General features: G+C 52.0%; 6 protein-coding genes across 6 annotated transcripts; 2 read left to right on the forward strand and 4 right to left on the reverse strand.

Annotated features, from left to right (window-relative positions):
- Positions 1–389: 389 nt before the first annotated feature.
- Positions 390–2,638, reverse strand: ALTATR162_LOCUS4591 (uncharacterized protein; the record flags this gene model as incomplete). Its single annotated transcript, XM_043312206.1, has 3 exons — positions 390–467; positions 2,010–2,550; positions 2,622–2,638. 3 exons carry the CDS (start codon positions 2,636–2,638, stop codon positions 390–392), a joined length of 636 nt encoding a protein of 211 aa, XP_043168141.1.
- Positions 2,639–3,400: 762 nt separating this feature from the next.
- ALTATR162_LOCUS4592 (uncharacterized protein) lies at positions 3,401–4,151 on the forward strand (the record flags this gene model as incomplete). Its single annotated transcript, XM_043312207.1, has 3 exons — positions 3,401–3,475; positions 3,574–3,834; positions 3,882–4,151. 3 exons carry the CDS (start codon positions 3,401–3,403, stop codon positions 4,149–4,151), a joined length of 606 nt encoding a protein of 201 aa, XP_043168142.1.
- Positions 4,152–4,694: 543 nt separating this feature from the next.
- On the reverse strand, positions 4,695–8,121 carry ALTATR162_LOCUS4593 (uncharacterized protein; the record flags this gene model as incomplete). Its single annotated transcript, XM_043312208.1, has 6 exons — positions 4,695–4,967; positions 5,037–5,202; positions 5,260–5,345; positions 5,400–7,881; positions 7,936–8,014; positions 8,088–8,121. The coding sequence occupies 6 exons, from the start codon at positions 8,119–8,121 to the stop codon at positions 4,695–4,697; spliced, it is 3,120 nt and encodes a 1,039-aa protein (XP_043168143.1).
- A 521-nt stretch (positions 8,122–8,642) lies between these two features.
- ALTATR162_LOCUS4594 (uncharacterized protein) lies at positions 8,643–9,353 on the reverse strand (the record flags this gene model as incomplete). Its single annotated transcript, XM_043312209.1, has 1 exon — positions 8,643–9,353. One exon carries the CDS (start codon positions 9,351–9,353, stop codon positions 8,643–8,645), a length of 711 nt encoding a protein of 236 aa, XP_043168144.1.
- Positions 9,354–13,491: 4,138 nt separating this feature from the next.
- On the forward strand, positions 13,492–14,310 carry ALTATR162_LOCUS4595 (uncharacterized protein; the record flags this gene model as incomplete). Its single annotated transcript, XM_043312210.1, has 1 exon — positions 13,492–14,310. The coding sequence occupies one exon, from the start codon at positions 13,492–13,494 to the stop codon at positions 14,308–14,310; it is 819 nt and encodes a 272-aa protein (XP_043168145.1).
- Positions 14,311–14,544: 234 nt separating this feature from the next.
- ALTATR162_LOCUS4596 (uncharacterized protein) lies at positions 14,545–15,760 on the reverse strand (the record flags this gene model as incomplete). Its single annotated transcript, XM_043312211.1, has 2 exons — positions 14,545–15,122; positions 15,175–15,760. The coding sequence occupies 2 exons, from the start codon at positions 15,758–15,760 to the stop codon at positions 14,545–14,547; spliced, it is 1,164 nt and encodes a 387-aa protein (XP_043168146.1).
- Positions 15,761–16,666: the final 906 nt, after the last annotated feature.

Here is a 16,666-nt window from a genome sequence, read left to right on the forward strand (position 1 = left end):
TAGCACCAATTGCATAATACCCCGCTTCACTACGTCTTCGGATACGTCGAAGATCTAAGGATTCTCCACAATTGTTTCAGCCTTGGGTTACCATACTCAATCTGCGCCCAGCATAGCCATCTCTGGCGAGGTACAATAAGATAACGGGGTGGACTGCCACAAGCCCCAAGGTGGCCTCAAACTTACCATCTACACCAACGAAAGACATTGCGCTGCTCGATAAAACCGTCAACCCGTTATCATCCTTTCACCGAAACCGTCATCTGCCACAATCGTATTACTCGTAGCATGATTCAGGGATAAACAGACTGGTCGGAATCATGGCTGACCCACTTTCGTTCACAGCATCGGTTATCGCTATTACGACCCTAACTATCCACATTTCCAGGCTAGTCAAAAACACCTTCCATGCGTCCGGCGAGATCCTTGCCTTGGGAGACGAAGTAGAGGATGTAAGAGCACTTTGACTCGCTTCGATCAGTATCGGTCCTATTCAAGGTCCAGACATTCAGACACATCGAGAGATCTTGACTCGTTTCGACCATTACCTCGACCTTATACGAAGTATACATGTGCGGGACTATCAACGGGTCCTAAATCGCTACGAGCAGTATCTCGGTCCCAGCAAGAATGGGCAGATCCAGAATCATCAAGATATTGTGACTCGATTCGATTCGTTCCTCGACCGCATCCAGAGCAGGCAAATCTTGTCACAGCAATGGAGTTCATACCTACTGTCGGCACTCCATCCATTGCAGGTTGCGGTTGACAGCATAATCGCCAAACTCGTGCAAAGAGACGACGAGAAGCAACCGCGAGCTATACAAAGCTGAAACAGCGCCGCCATCGACTATCCCCATGACTCCGCTGCATCGATGGCTTTCAGTGTGCGGCGAGAACATGCTTACCAGAGGATTGAAAATCGCAAGCCTCAACGCGCGTCGGAGTATGTTTGCCGCTGTGCACGAATAAGCATAGAATTACACGCCACCGTTGCATGGTTACTTGGTCAGGCATTATCTGCGTTTTCCGCTTGGCTAGGGCCAAACTCCCACTGTGATTTGTATACTTATCCGGGGAGCTTCGCGGGACGGATATACTCGTTTTATACGCTCACATCATGGTTGTCCAGTGCTACTATCACCATCATTGGACCCACCACCCTCACAGATGTAACTGTACATCGTTCCGAAACATGCCAATGGACTGGGGACAATTCTGACATGGTTACGCAAGTGGTCAAGAGTTTGCTGCTACACTCCAGCGTTGTTAGGTATGCGTGCATCGCCGGCAGTCATGCAGCACCAAGAGATTTCCCTTTGAGCAGATACGTTATCAAATGATCCTGGGTCAAAAAGTCAAGCCGACTACTTCTGGAATTTTGTTCTTGGTAACGGCTTCTCTGAAGCCGCTTACGGGTCAGAAAAGCAAATTTGGAGGATGCAGTACAAGAAATAATCGGATTGTGAATATACGCCGACACTGTATTGCGCGGAATGATACCAGGTTTCCAGGTATCCTTCATGTTGTTCTGTTTTTGATGACATTTGGATTCCGTATCGTATCAGCCGTTTGCGCGTGATGGCGTCCAATAAAAAACGCATGGTATCTCAGCCCAACCCCAGGATATCCAAACTCCCCCATTCCCTCACCTTCGGTCTCACTCCCCCACCCCTCCTCAAACCCCTCCCCTCCATCTCCTCCTCCGGCCCGACAGCTCCACAAGCAGCAACAGCCAAACTACCCGAAGCATGTACAAGCGACCCCACGACCGGCACCCCTCTATCATTCACAGGAAAAACCTCATCAGCCTCCACCGCGCCTTCCTTCACATATGGATCTCTCCAGACCCTGATCATCCCATCTGTGCCCCCAGCCCAAACCTCATGCGAAAGACCCTCGATATCATACGGAGAGGCCCCCGCATTCCAAATATCGAAGCCCAATTTCTGCCTCGTGAGTCCCTTCCTTCCGGCGCAGTAACCCAGCGAGAGAGAAAAGTTACGCACGTCGTATATGAGGAGGACGTCTGAACTGCGTTCAGCAACGTAGAGATATTTGCCACACGGACTCCATTTGAGGGATGAAACGCCATCGCCCATGACGTGGTTGAGCTTCTCGTTGCGGAACTTGATACCGTTGGTAGTACCGGGGAGGGAGAAATGCGTTATTTCGTTGCCGCCAACGGGGTCGTAGACGCCAATGTAGCGGGTTCGTGATCCGGCTGCTAGGAGGCCGTCGTGCGAGGTGTGAGAGGGCGGGGAGAGAGATAGAGCGGAGATCCAGCCTTTGAACCCACGGCCGCCCCCTTTGAGCTTGTTTCGTTTTGCGGGGATGGTACGGATGGTGTGGATGGGTTTGTCGGTTTCTTGGAAGTCGAAGATGGCGATTTCGTCTTTTGCTCCTGCGAAGAAATGTGCGCCGTCGTTGGAGTAGGTGAGGCTGAGAGGGGCAATGACTGCTTCAGTAAGGCTGTTGATTAGCTTGTACGACGCTAGAGGGGTGGAAATATCCACGGGCACTGCATTTGAGGTCTGAGTATCCTCGTTGCTGTATGTACGTGAAGTAACCCATAACGCGTTGTGCAAACTGATATAGGTATCTCGCCGACTGAGTAGCACAGTCGTGCTGCTGGCATCTTGTAAGTTGAAGAGTGGATTGACAGCAAAAGCCCAGATTGGATCGGAAGAGCGGAGAGATGCATAAGGTGAGAGATCCCGGGTGGTGGTCTGAGTCAGGATGTCGTTTGAAATGGGATACACAGCAAACTGACGGCTGTAATCCGATGTGAAGACGCAGCTACCGTCCGCCGACAGCTGGGCTTCTTGTATGCAGCTCGTGTGGTGTTTGCTGTCCAAAGAAGAATCTAAGCTGGCAGAGTCGCTGATACTGTCTTCCGACTCTGACTCTGAAGATGAAGATGAATCTAGAGATCTTGGAGATGACGAGCTATCTCCATGGCGGTCATTACTATCGTTCTCCAGTTCGTCTTCTTTTGACTGTTCTGGTGGGCCATCATGGCTGGCCACCACTCTCACCCTTCCATCCACCACCCCACATGACTCAGCGCGACCTGAGTCTTCATGCTTCTCGTCATTCTGATCCTCCTCTTGCACATCGCGTCTCGAAATTCTCGTGCTAGCCAGGCATCTTACACTGATAGCCGAACCACTCATCATTCAATGCGCCATATTCTTTCATGCAAATTTCCTCCCGATGTGGAACAATCTGAATCTGCAAGTACTTATCCAGAAGCCGAAGGTTACGTTGAAAGAGCATTCGAAGTGTCAAACAGAGCTGACTAGTCTGGTCGAAAGATGTAGCTAGCTTGCGCACAGGCCTTCCGTTCCTGAGCCCATCTCTCGGAACATCGTCATGGTTCCTGAATTACTTTCTCACAATGCAGCATGCGCTCGACCCCAAGCAAGCACCACCACAAGCATGGGTTGAGTCGCCATACTTGCGGTCACTCATAGTAAGTAATCAATGTTCTCATCTACTAAGAAATTACCCCCCAATTCCTCTAAAGCTACCGATCCTCCTACCCAACACTCACTAACACCCCGCCCCCAGGCAGGCGGCTTAGCAGGCACAACAGTAGACCTCTCCCTCTACCCGCTCGACACGTTAAAAACCCGCCTCCAATCCGCGTCCGGCTTTGCCGCATCCGGCGGTTTCAATGGCATATACCGCGGCGTAGGCAGCGCAATCGTGGGTTCCGCCCCGGGTGCCGCCCTCTTCTTCATAACCTACGACACGATAAAACGATCTTTTTCACAGAACAGGCCTGCTACAATCAAGTACAACGCCGAGGGTAAACCGTACAAAGAGGATGTAAGAGATGGCGGCACGGAAGCTCTGGTACATATGCTGGCAGCTAGTGCGGGAGAGGTAGCGGCGTGCGCTGTAAGGGTGCCAACGGAGGTTATCAAGCAGAGGGCGCAGGCGAGTCAGCACCCGAGTTCACGGGAGGCGCTCGCGTTTGTGCTGAGGCAGAGATATACGAAGGGTTTGGCGCACGTGTGGATGGAATTGTATCGAGGGTGGTCAATAACGATTATCCGGGAGGTACCTTTTACGGTCATTCAGTTCCCGCTTTGGGAGGCGTTGAAGAAATGGCGGATGGCAAGGACGGGCAGGACCGAGGTTAGTGGGTTGGAAGGTGGGTTGTTGGGTAGTGTGGCGGGGGCTGTGGCTGCGGGCGTTACGACGCCGTTGGACGTGTTGAAGACGAGGATGATGCTTGCTAGGGAGAAACAGCCCATGTTTTCTATGCTGTCGTCGATTATGAGGGAATCGGGTCCGAGAGCTTTCTTCGCAGGCATGGGCCCGCGTGTTGGGTGGATTAGTGTGGGAGGTGCCATTTTCCTCGGTTCCTATCAATGGGCGAGTAATGCCTTGGGTGGTGTGGTCGAGGACTGAAGAAGTTCCGTCTACTTCACAATTCAAATGAGCTGAAAGGCGCCATCGGAAGAAACGTTGGTGACGGCTATACTATAAACTCCATCCTGCTCAGCCCTATGAGGCCAAGGCCACGAGCTCATGTGTGAGTCTGCTGGCAAGCAGGTATGCTATATACACTATACAACCCTCTGATTCTGAGCCAAGAATGATATTCAACTTCCACAGTCTAGCGGCAAGACAGCCGCCTTTTCTCCTCTCATCTAACCAACTCTACCCAATCCAAACACACCTCATGGTCCAAACACCGCAGCGTCCTTAGTACTCCTATCCGCCTCACTGCTCTGCCTTCCTTCACTCGCATTACTGCTACCCGGTGCGGAGTTCAAGCCAGCACCGACCTTCAATCCATGTATAGGACCAGGTGGGGCACCAGACTGCGGACCAGGATAAGGAGCGTGTCTGATCTCCTTACGGCCATTGGCCTTGTAGAGAAGAAGTACGTCGCCGCCACCACGCCAGACATGTGCGCGAATACTAGCTAGCGTCATCGTCAGAGGAATCAACTATTCAAACACAAGAATTAGCAGCTTCCCTCAACAGACCTGGAATAAGACGCCAGCGAAGAAACTTACCTGTCCGTTACAGTACAACTCCAAATACTCATCAGGCTTCAGCGCACCACCTGCCTCGGCCTGCTTCTCCAGATCCTCCTTGGTAGGTGCAGGCTCAATGCGTTCAGCCACATAACCCAGTATCTTGCGCGCACGCAGCATGCGGTTTGCGTTGAGACGATTGTTGCTGAGTTTCGAATTAGCCAAAGCTGCGGTTTCGAAGGGGAGGGAGAATGGAATGTACCCGTCGGAAGAAATGGACGGCAGTGCGTTGCCAAAGGGTTCGAGGACGAAGGATACTTTGACTATATCTTTGGGCGGGAGTTGGTTCTGCCACAGTTAGTTTGTGAAATCTCTAGGCACTGATGCAGATCTTTAACCTACTCGTAGCAAGACTTCGGCCAGCCACATTGGTGCTGCTTTCTCAATGAGGTCAGCCTGCAAACCCAAGGTTCCGACTTTGCCCTCGAAAAGATCAGCCACACCACCAGAGTCAGGGCGATCCTCCTGGATCAAAATGGTGGTTAGAGCAGGTGGCTTTAGTACAGGTGTCTCGCTGGGCAGACTGGGTGCAATCTGTGTATCCAACTTTGTCGCGCCAGCCGCAAGTTGCTCTTCATAGCCTTGCCGTATCCGTTGAAGAGCGCCGTAGAAGTTATCTTCGATGGTCTTCTCGTCCGTCTTGGTGGAGCGTGAATCGCTATCTTCGGCCTTTTCGTCAACGGCGGGCTTGGCGGGCTCAGGGACGGCTGTGCCAGTGCTGAACTTCTTCATGCTGAAGCCCATGTTGAACTTCTTGCCAAACATGCCTTTGCCTTTCTTCGCTGGCGTGTCAGCCTCGGTAGGTGATTGAACGGTTTCCTCCTTTGAATCTGTAGAGCCTTCTTTCGAAGCTTCGGCGGGTTTTCCATTTCCGTTGCCGTTGGCAGCAGAGGCGGAACCAAAGTAGTCGCCCCCTTCTTGGGTCGAGCTCCGCTGGGTCTGTGTCTTCTCTAGCTGTGAGCCCTCCTCCTTGGTCGGGGTCAGGGGGTTGGTGGTAGAATTGCGTCCTGCACTCATAGGTGCTGCCATTGGCGTGGCTAGACCGATAGCCAGACCTGGCGTGTGCGGTAGACGCAGTCCGTTCTCAGCTCGGATGGTCGAACCTGAAGTAGGTCCGGAAGTCGCATCTTTCCATCCGTCAATGTTCATGTTCGGTAACTCAATGTTCATTGGGCGACCTGGTTGTGGTAGTTCCTCCTTCTGCTTGAGCAGCTCTGCCCGTATGACCTCGTCGCGCTTGATCTCTTCGTCGATAAGATTGGAGAAGAGATATCGCAATATCCACTTGCCAAGATTGATGCGGTGGTCTTCCCGGAAGTCAATTTGTTCCTCAAGATCGAGCTCGTCTGCGTACGTCTCGGCGTCAAAGCAATAGTTTTCCTCGAGCATACATGTCAAGGTTCCTATCCGCGTGTCGACGGCGCACCAGTGAGCAACACTATCCTGGGTATTGACTTCTGGCAGTACATCTTCCATGTGCTTTTTGCCGTATGACTTGATAGGTGCACACTGTAGTAGATCCCATAGAACTACTTCTCCCGCAGTATCGAGAGTGAGAACTCTTCGCCGATCGTTGAGCAGATGGTGTTTGATAAGACCGTTCTGACCTTCGATTGTGAAGTCTGGCAGAGCCCGGACAGTACCAACAGCATTATGTTCTGGAGCGGCTAGTACCTCGGACGGTTTGCGCGCGCTGGCTATAGTGGATGCGTCGGCATCCTTGGTCGCAAGCGCTCGTGGGAAGGGTGCAGTATTGGACATGCGCAGTAGAGACTTGAGCGGTATTTTGGATGTCTCTCCGTTGGTCGGAGGGCTTCCAGCAGGAGGCGAGGGATATCGCGATTGCATAGTCGACATGCTGTTTCTCTGCCACTTGTGGGATTCTGGAAGCTCAACCTCGGCCGCGGTTTCGACGTCGTTCCATCGGTTGATGCTCGAGCTGGACGTAGCAGTCCAGACGTAGTCGCCAGCTGCAACGACCTTGTTCACACCCTCGTGTTCCTGGCATACTGCTAGCGAGAGTCCCTCGTCCATTTCAGCACAGTTGCGCACATCGCTCTTCGCGACAATGCCGGAGCGGTCTGAGGAGTAGAAAACGTCGAGTTCGGGCGAGTCTGAGTGCAGAGACCATACGCTGTCGTTGTGCATGGTGAGTGTGTACATGCAGCGACCTGCCGTCATGGACCACACCTTGACCGTCTGATCGGACGATCCAGTCAGGATCATGTCGCCGTCCTGCGCAAGGAGGATATCGCGTACATTGTCGGTGTGTCCGACAAACTTGGTAATGCGCTTGCCCGATCTCGCGTCCCATACGCGGACGATGCTCTCAGGCCCGCCACTCGCGATGAGGTTGGGTGTTGCTGCGAGGGCGTAGACAGAACCCTTGGCGGTATTCTCATCCTCGCCCACTGCAATTTCCAGCTTCTTGCCTGCGCCATTGAGATCCCACAGGCTGATTTTGCGGTCCAGCCCACCGGAGGCTACCCAGTTCTCGTTACCGCCCGGCGATGCGACGCGCTTGACATAGTCGGTGTGCAGGCCAATTGTTTGCGGAGGGAGTTTGTCGGTGGCAGCCGGTCGCCATACCTTTACGGTGATGTCGGACGAGGCCGAGACGAGGGCGTCGTTGTTCTGGGCGAGTACGATGTCATTGATCCAATGCGTGTGCGCCTGCACCTGGTTGCGAAACTGCGTAGGCGGAGGCTTCAAGTCAGCGGCGTTGGAGTCGGCAAAAGGGTCGCCTTCGTCATCGGCGTCGGTCTTGTTCAGGTCGAGATGCAGGTCCCATGCGCATATTACGCCATCACGTCCACCCGAGTAGCTGTAGCGTGTTAGTGCCCAGGCGCATGTTGATAGAGGCCGGGGCGATACGTACAGAATTGAGTTCTGAGGGTCGACGGCCAAGCCATTGACTCCGAGCCTGTGTCCTCCGGCCGAGTTGGCAAGTGGCAGCACTGGGGAGATGTCATGTCAGCTCTCGACTCCTTCAAGTCGCGACGGCGCATGCACGCAGTAGCCGACACTTACCGTACGAGATACGCTTCCGCGCGTTGCGTCCCATGCCCCTGGATTAGCCCTGCGCGGACATGCGGACGGCGATTAGAGTTGGATAGAAGGTGGAGAGCTTGCTGGTACCTGTGTTATGGGGGGTGGAGAGCGGCCTGGTAGAAGGATTCAAGGCGGGCTCCCAGGTCCCCTGCCCAGGTGCATCATAGTCCAACCCGCGCCGCCCGGACATGTTACCAGGACGGACTGGGGCCATTGCGGCGCGGAGAAGGCTGAGCAGTGCACGCGCTCGCTCCCATCGGCGCCCGAGACTTTTCTTGGGAGAGAACAAAACTACGTCACTGGCCGCTGGGGCCTATTGATGCGATCGTCAAACTACTGGACAGACTCCATGCCCAGCACGACAGAGCCTCTCCCAGCTGGCTTCCCGGCAACGTGGGCGCAGGTTGCGGGGTTGGCTGCCCACGAGCCGGGCGTTCGCATTCGGACTACGGCCGATTCGGGCGGCTAGCCGGCTATCCAGGTAGGTGGTACAACATGCCCTGCATTTTATACTCGTCACTTCAGAACACACGACTACTTCTCTACTCTCTTTGCTGGCCGAACCATACATCCATGCCAGTCCTTCCCCTCCCCTCCCCAAGGCACTCGATCCCACTCAAGAGCTTTCACCAGCGCAAATCCCCTCCTTTCATATACAGGCCTTCCAGTGACCGTCGAATCCAAATACGTAGCCAGCTCCTCCTCATCTGCTTTCTGCATCCCCCAATCCAGCATCATCTTCGCCGCTCCACGACCTTGATGATCCGGATGCGTCGCGAGCTGGTTCAGCATAAAGTACGGTGTCGATGTGCCCATGATGGAAGCTTGAGCGGCCCTTAGAGGACCCAACAACGAGCCAAGAGGTTCGAGGCGCAATTCCGGTGGTAGGAAACCAGGAGTGTCATCTGCCTTCTCTGCGGGGATGGAGGGAGTTTCGTTGTTTCCACTCTCCCCTTTTCCTGCTTGCGTGTTATGCATACTCCATACTGACACAGCGATTGTGCGCCCGCCGTTATTAGATGGGTCATCCGAGCTAGGCTCTAGATCCGTGTCTACCACTTTCCAGTGCCATGAGTTTGGTTTTCTGAGCTCGCGTTTGCGGTCTTCGGCTACACCGCGTATTGAGGATTCGCTGATAGGTCCGTTGTGTAGAACGTCGTGTGTAGGACCGTAGTAGGCGAGTGCGCGAACCCGTGTCCAGGACAGAGCGTCTTCCGTGGTCATGGGGTGGAGTTGAAGTGGCATGGTAACGATGTAGTAGCAGTTCTGAAGCTATGTGATTTCGCACAGTTTAGTCCAGTTATGGAAGTTTCAAAGAACGTGTGGTACACTTGAAATATAGAAGATAGCAAATGAGTATATAGCATAGTCTACTATGACTTAGATGTTACAGTCAATGAGTCAGAGTATCGATACGGCATCAGGCTTCCATTGATTTGCAGGCTCAGCACGGCACGATGCAGGCACTGGAATTTGATCATGACCCGAATACATACCTACCTTCCGGATCTGGAAGTAGTGCTGACATGATACTTCAGTCGGACACGTTCAGCAACCAACATACAACATCTCATGCAACGGGACATGCAAGATGTAGGAAAGAGGTGTTGAAGCGGACTGGAATGGGAGTGAAGCTTATGTGGGGCCGAATGACCCCGATATGCTAGTTCGCTGCAGAGCTGCAACGGCTCATACTTATTTTCTTCTTCGCGTATACTGCCACCAATGACCGAAACTTATTTAGTCGCAAGTATAAAGGTCTCACGATCCCAATCAAATCACTTGTTCAGACGGCGGCCGATAGTCCTTAGCACGACTGGATCGATCACGGGCTCTGGGTGGGGTTTGGGGAAGTTGATCTTCTTTTCACCATTGACATCTTCGAACGTAACGATCGAACCGCCGCTTTCCCGCGCAGTGAAACAAGCTTCGCCCATATTCAGAACGAACGTGTCCCAAGTAACATGCTTTTGTCGTTCCTCTTCCGTCTGTGGGAACATATAGCGACATACGGTCCAAATGCGCGAACTCGACTACAATCCCTTTCCAATGGAAGTTCATCTCGAGGTCAGCAAGTAGCTCGGAGGCCAGGACATATATATCTTTTGATAACGACTTGAACTTTTTCACGCTTTGCGCTTGTGTGAGTTTGTGCAGATAATGCTTGAGGTAAGACGACTCTGTTTGCAGAAGCCAGAGATGATCTGAGCTAGCATTGAGCCTAAGCTTCGCCTGAGAGAGGATGTCTTATACATCAAGATGAGGTGCCATAGGAAAAAGGTTAGTGGACAAGCTTCGACCAGTCGATGTTCGAGTTGTTCATCTCGAGCCCAGAGCGAGTTACTTCACCCCATTTCACATGCCCCTCCGCGTTGTCATCCGTGGTTCCTTGGAGCAATTTTCCTGTCGGCTGGTGAAGAAATTGCATCAAGAGGGCCTGAGCCTCAATGATAAGACTTGCTCATGGGAATCCTATGATATCGCATTGATGAACTGCTCCTCGCTCCCATCGAACGAGTTTCCCATATTCTTTGCCATGCATGTGGACTGCACCTTCGCGGAATGCGACCTTGAGTGATCCAAGCCCCCAACAACTTTTCAGTTGTTCGGAATCGTACAATGCCCAGTTTTCTGGTAGACTTCATGCTCGAGCATTGATTAGACAAAGAGAGTCGCGAGATTCTCAGTGAGCGTTTCGAGATCGAGACACGGAACGAGGATGTTGGTACGATATTTAGCCCAATCCGAGTTGGAATCGAAAAATCGAAACCCGAAGTTGTGAGGTCGGCTAGGAGCCCCTTGCGTTCTGCAACTCGAGGTTCCGCCTCTCTGAGGAGAACAGCCCGTTTCGCCGAAGAGCGTTTTCTCCAGGTCTTTCAAATCGCGTCGCCATGCAACTCTACCGCACGTTTGATGTAAGCATGTCCAGCATGTATGTCTTTTACCTTTGCTGCCAATAGAGCTTTAGCTTCCACGTCTCTGAGCTTCCGTGTGTAGCAGTACCAATGATGTGCTGCCTGCTCGCGCTCCAGATAGAAATGGTCTTGACATTCAGTGTAAGAGCAAGGGGGTGCATAGACCGGTTTTCCTGGCCCAACTCTGATTTGCTTAATGTCACCTGGAGCGGGTAAGCTCTCTAGCTGTCTTTGAGTTTCTGTGGTGGTTTCTTGGATAAACTGCATGGTGAATAGGGAAGTTGAGTCGAACTAGGACAATACGGTGCTACAGCAATAGCATTGAGTTCAGAGATGCCCAAAGGTGGAAGCTGCTAGGCGTTCAGGGAGATTTGATGAGGGGTATCTGCTAGCCCGCCTCAGACGCGAACGCGAAACTAACGCGTGTTCAACTGACTGACGAATCTCATCGATGCGGTAGACTCATCTGCCCAGAAGCAACAATAGGGCTTTACAGATGGCAAACAGTTTATCTTCTGCAAGAGAAGAGGTAGCAGGAAGTAGGATGTTGGGTAGCGTTGGTACGATGCCTAGGTGTCATGCTCGGCAAGCGCGACACACCGACTTCGCTAAGCACAGAAGTACTCTTCGTTTGAGCATGCAGATCAACACTTGATATCTACAAGAAGAACTCGTTCATGCTTCCTACTCGAGCAGCACGCCTTTAGCCGGGAGACTACCATGTTTACGCCCGGGCGACTACGCTATCCACGTACCTGCACATACGAAGTCCCATGATTCGTGCGCGAGCAAGCCACGAAGGTTAGAGCACCTAAGGTGTCTTTGAATATGCTCGTAAAATGCCCTTCAACTGCTATGAAAATTGTATATACCAACAATCACTACTACCGCTCGACAAGCGAATGAAGGTTTGCATGAGTACCTGCATTCCATAACATCGAGCTTGTCTAGCCGGTAAGCGTCAGCTTATGCATCTAAGACAACAATCATGTAGACTAACCTCTACTAGCACTAATGCACCTCGGTCCTTTTGGTCCGCTGCAACACCTCCGACTTAAGTGGTAACTGTGGCCGTTAATCTATTGTAGGATTCATCAAGTACAGGTCGAGCGATCTGTGCGGAGTAAGCTCAAGCCAATATTCCATACCCGGGTTCGCTTCGACACAAGATCCACACGTACGCCCGGGCGCCTACTCACCAGTGCTCAATACATGGAGCGGACAGCGCCGCACTCGTACATGATTGGAGTGCTCACTGTCCCAGTTCGTAGTCATATGCTCGACATCATATACCTACTATCACCTATATGAGCAGCTCTTCTCCCTCCTGTCAAGTACCTCCATCAGAATCATCCGCAAATCTCATAAATTCTTCATACATTCTTCGACGTGACCAAACAGCCTCCTCGTTCACAGAAGCAAACATGCGCCTGCTCGCTATCCTTCCACTCTTCGCTCTCCCAGTTTTGGTCACCAGTCTTCCAACTCCCCAAGCGGAGGCTACACATCTGCTACCTCGGGCTGAAAACGCAGGCATCGTCTTGAAAGACGGCATCTTTGGTGGTGCTCTTGTCGCCAACGGCGGTTGTGGGCCGAACTTTGGTAACACTGTTACCGAAGCTCGTGTATTCGCAGGATTTAGATGCCGATTCTACCGGTACGTTACTTCCATATCCTATCACATGTTGTAAAGCTCCAGCATATAGTTGAAGTACTATTTTTTAAGTGGGTTACTGACGAAACGCGTGATAGTGAGGATAACTGCCGGAACCAGATAGGTGGATTCGAGGGTTTACCATCACCTGGTTCATTGCTGGCTGCGCCTGCGAGGTCTGCAACGTGTTGGCGTGGGTAGATTGGCCGCAGTCATTCCAGAGGTAGTTCCAGTATACCCATTGCTTGAGGAAGTCTTAGGAACGCTTTCAAGACTACATGTCGCAATTACACGACGAAACAAACGGTAGTTTTACTAGTATACATAGTATATTATTAGAGTAAACTACATACAGTATGCTACTATACTACTATCCTTTCATTTCTCTTCTCCTTCTTCTATTTGGGCTGTTAGTGAGAGCATTGATGTCAGTGAGTGTTTATTTGTGTTCGGTTGTATGATCGTACCTAGCCATGGTGGCTATAGGATGCCATCAAGTTGGTAAAGGTGGGGTTGCAATCACCACCCCAGCATCCTTTGCTAGAGAGTGATTAGGAGACTACATGGCGCATTCCTTCATATACATGGTTGTAAACAAGACACAGCTTGAGATCTGGATGATTTTCGGATGATGCTTCCAGGACTTCGTTAATAGTTGTAGATGCCTAAGCTGTGACTGCGCCACGCTTCAACGCCTCACCTCCAAAACTGCTGCCTACTTGTCAATATCAATTTTCTCACAATTGATCAGAGCTTTGTCAAAACGTCACCACCAACACATTTATGGGAGGTATACTCCGAGTACCACATCACCATGACAGGTTTCGCAACCCGCCGCGCAATCTGCGAAGACACCATCGCACGCTCCCCCTCCATCGCAACCTCAACACCAGGCGGCTCCCTCATCAGCCACTTCATCCCCTCGCAACTCCCAGCTCTCTCCAAAAAGTCACCCATATACCCAAATATCCCCTTACAAACCCCCATCACAATCCACAACAGCGACTCTTTCGCCCTTGCGCGAGCACTTCCCGGTAGCGGCAAAATCGGGGTCCTAAACCTAGCCTCGGACGAAGAACCCGGCGGCGGCTGGCGCTACACGCTTTCGCGAACGCAGGAAGAAGCTTTATGCTACTCTAGCACGCTGTATGCTACTTTGAAGCCGGAATGGTACCCTTGGCCCAATACGGGAGCAGGGTCCGTTGCAGGTGTCATGTCGCCCAACGTGGTCGTCTTCAGAGATACGCTAGACAATGGGCTTGCCGAATTGCCTGAAGATCAGCGCCACGTAGTGGCTGTCATGACGGTCGCGGCGCCGCGTCTACCCGCTGTTAAGGAGGGTGGGGAGGGCTTTGCTAGAGAAGAAGATTTGGAGGATCTGAGGGAGAAGATTTTGTTGGTGCTGAGGATGGCTGCGGGGGAAGGGGTTACGAGGTTGGTGCTGGGGGCCATGGGTTGCGGTGCTTATAGGTGTCCGCCACGGGTTGTTGCACAGGAGATGAAGATGGCTTTGGAGAGAGAAGAGTTTGCGGGGTGGTTTGGGAATGTTGCTTTTGCTGTGTACGCTGCTGGACCAATTGGGACGAAAAATCTGGAGATATTCCGCGAAGTATTTGCATTTGAAGTGATGTGACTGCAAAGGAGCTCACACTGGAAGCAATGAGATAAACTCGTAGGAATAAAGTTTGATAGAATCTGCAACTAGCTGTTGCTTGGAAGTGTATATATATAAGTTTCAAAAGAGCAAAGTAGATACAGAGAAAATAGGAACCGTGGCGTCAAACGTGGAGAGGCCAAGCGTCTAGCATCAGCCACCAGTCTACCACACCAGTCACGCTGGCCATTGTACGTCTACAACCAAGACACTTTAGATCTTACCAACACCAGCAGTGTTGGCCACGTTTGAGCTTGCTGCCGACGCACTAGCAACATTCTTGCCCGAGAAGTTGACCAAGAAGTCCGTCTGACTACCAGTAAAGCTTCCACTGCTTCCGAAAGCATTGATCTGGCAAGTGTGACCAAGGTAGGTCTTGCAGACCGCGTTTGCGGTGGTTGAAGGCGCAGAGAAGAACTGTCCGTTGTTGTTCAAGAGGGGAGTAGCAACATTCTGGAACACGTTGCCCTCTGCGACAACCATGCCACCAGCCTCAATATCAAAGGCGTGGCCGGTGTTGCTGTACCAGTAGTTGTTCACAGCGTGGAGCAGTGTGTTTCCCTCTCCACCGACCTTGGGGCTGCGGCCAGAAGTGTGGTGGATGTAGTTGCCCTTCATGGTGATGAGGTCTCCGCCACCGAGGAGCAGAATGGCCCAGTAGTGACGGCCATCGCAAGAGGCGGACCAGGAGGTCTGACCGTCGAACTCTGTGTTGCTGATTGTTACGCGGTTGGAGGCACCGTAACCTGCAACAAACATTTGGCGACCAATGAGCGAGATCTTGACATGGTCTGTGATGACTATTAGACTGGTAAAGAGCATAAGATGAAGGAGTGAACGTACCAATCCAAACCAGATCAGCTCCGTCGAGAGTGATAGCGTCGCCGCCCCAGATGTACTGAGGGTTGAGCTCGGTGATGTGAACATTCTGGATGATAATGTTCTTCGCTCCGTTGGCAATGCGGAGACCCTTGCCACGGATCACACCCTTGCTACCGACACCGATGATAGACTTGTTGGAGCCTAGGTTGATAGCAGTCACACCAGCATTGTCGTACGTAACCGTGACTGATGTTGAACCTGTTCCAGCATTTCCGTTGGTACACCAGTTGGCGGAGTTGATAGCATCCTGACCCCCGTTGCCAGGACATTTGTTGGATGCAGGGCGACAACCGGTTGCAGTCGTGGTTCCCTCGGTACCCTTGAAGTTGTACTCTTTGTCGAGTACGATACAGCGCGCAGTGCTATCAGTGAGCCATGTCTTTAATTCTGTCACTGAAGAGGGAACTACACATGCTGCACTACCACCTCCGGTGGTGCCCTTTCCGAAGCCTTCAGGTGTGCCCTGAACAGCATATGTTGCCCTCTCTCCGATGACGGCAGCGCTAGCTGTGTATGCGCTTGCAAGCGCGAGAATGGACAACTTCATGATGAAATTGAGATGAGAAGATGCTTGCCTGAAGCGAAGAAAAGACTTGAACAAGTAGAGAGAGTGGCTTGATAGTGTTGATGCGTCTTTTCCAGTAAGTACCTACTCTTTTTTAAAGCAATTCTCATGCTAGCTTGGAGGTACGTACCCCTCTGGAAGAATATTCCGGTAACCCATGTCGGCATCGAGATAACTTCGACTTTGAGGGGAGTAGTTTTTGCGTCTTAGTGTTATTCCTCCATTAGCAGGACGGAAGGACCAGCGCTTTGTGATGATAGGGGCATGGTAAAGTACCAGCTCATGGCGCTAACGCACCCTCTAATTGACAACGGCGCAGTCACAAACGCCACAGAGCCTCTGAGTAGTTTGACAGCTACCCGTATCCTTGCAATTTGGTTCGCTTCAGGTACTGTCGCCGGCGGTCCGCTGCCATCGATTCAGGTACTGTAGATATGTTCGCAATTTCTGGTCTCTGCACCGCTTCTGGCCTTCGCGCTCGAGCGCTGATGCCTCCCATTCCTGAAACTTCGTGTGGATTCCTTGATACCGGAGGTTTTTAGTGACGTTAACCTAGCGTTGGCTGTGTCCGTTCACACGTGTAGTCGATGATGGTAGTTCTCGTCGGTCCGAATGACCACACCATCACACCCATTGGATCTTACCCTAGTTACTCTTCCCTTTGCGATCAGCATTGAACTAAATGATGGTCAGATGATCTGCCTTCATATACAGACAACGCTTGAGCGGTGGAAGAATACTACAAACCTCGGCGTTTTCTTCGGAAACGGGTAGGGCGGACAGCGACCGCGTCAAACCCTAGACTAGCACGTTTCGTCTCTCCGCATTCTTGACCTACATTAGTACGTGTTAGCGCACCATGTGCCGGCGCTATGCACCGCTACAAGC

This window comes from Alternaria atra (assembly GCF_907166805.1).
Source record: "Alternaria atra isolate CS162 genome assembly, contig: 23, whole genome shotgun sequence".
NCBI classification, from domain to species: Eukaryota; Fungi; Ascomycota; class Dothideomycetes; order Pleosporales; family Pleosporaceae; genus Alternaria; species Alternaria atra.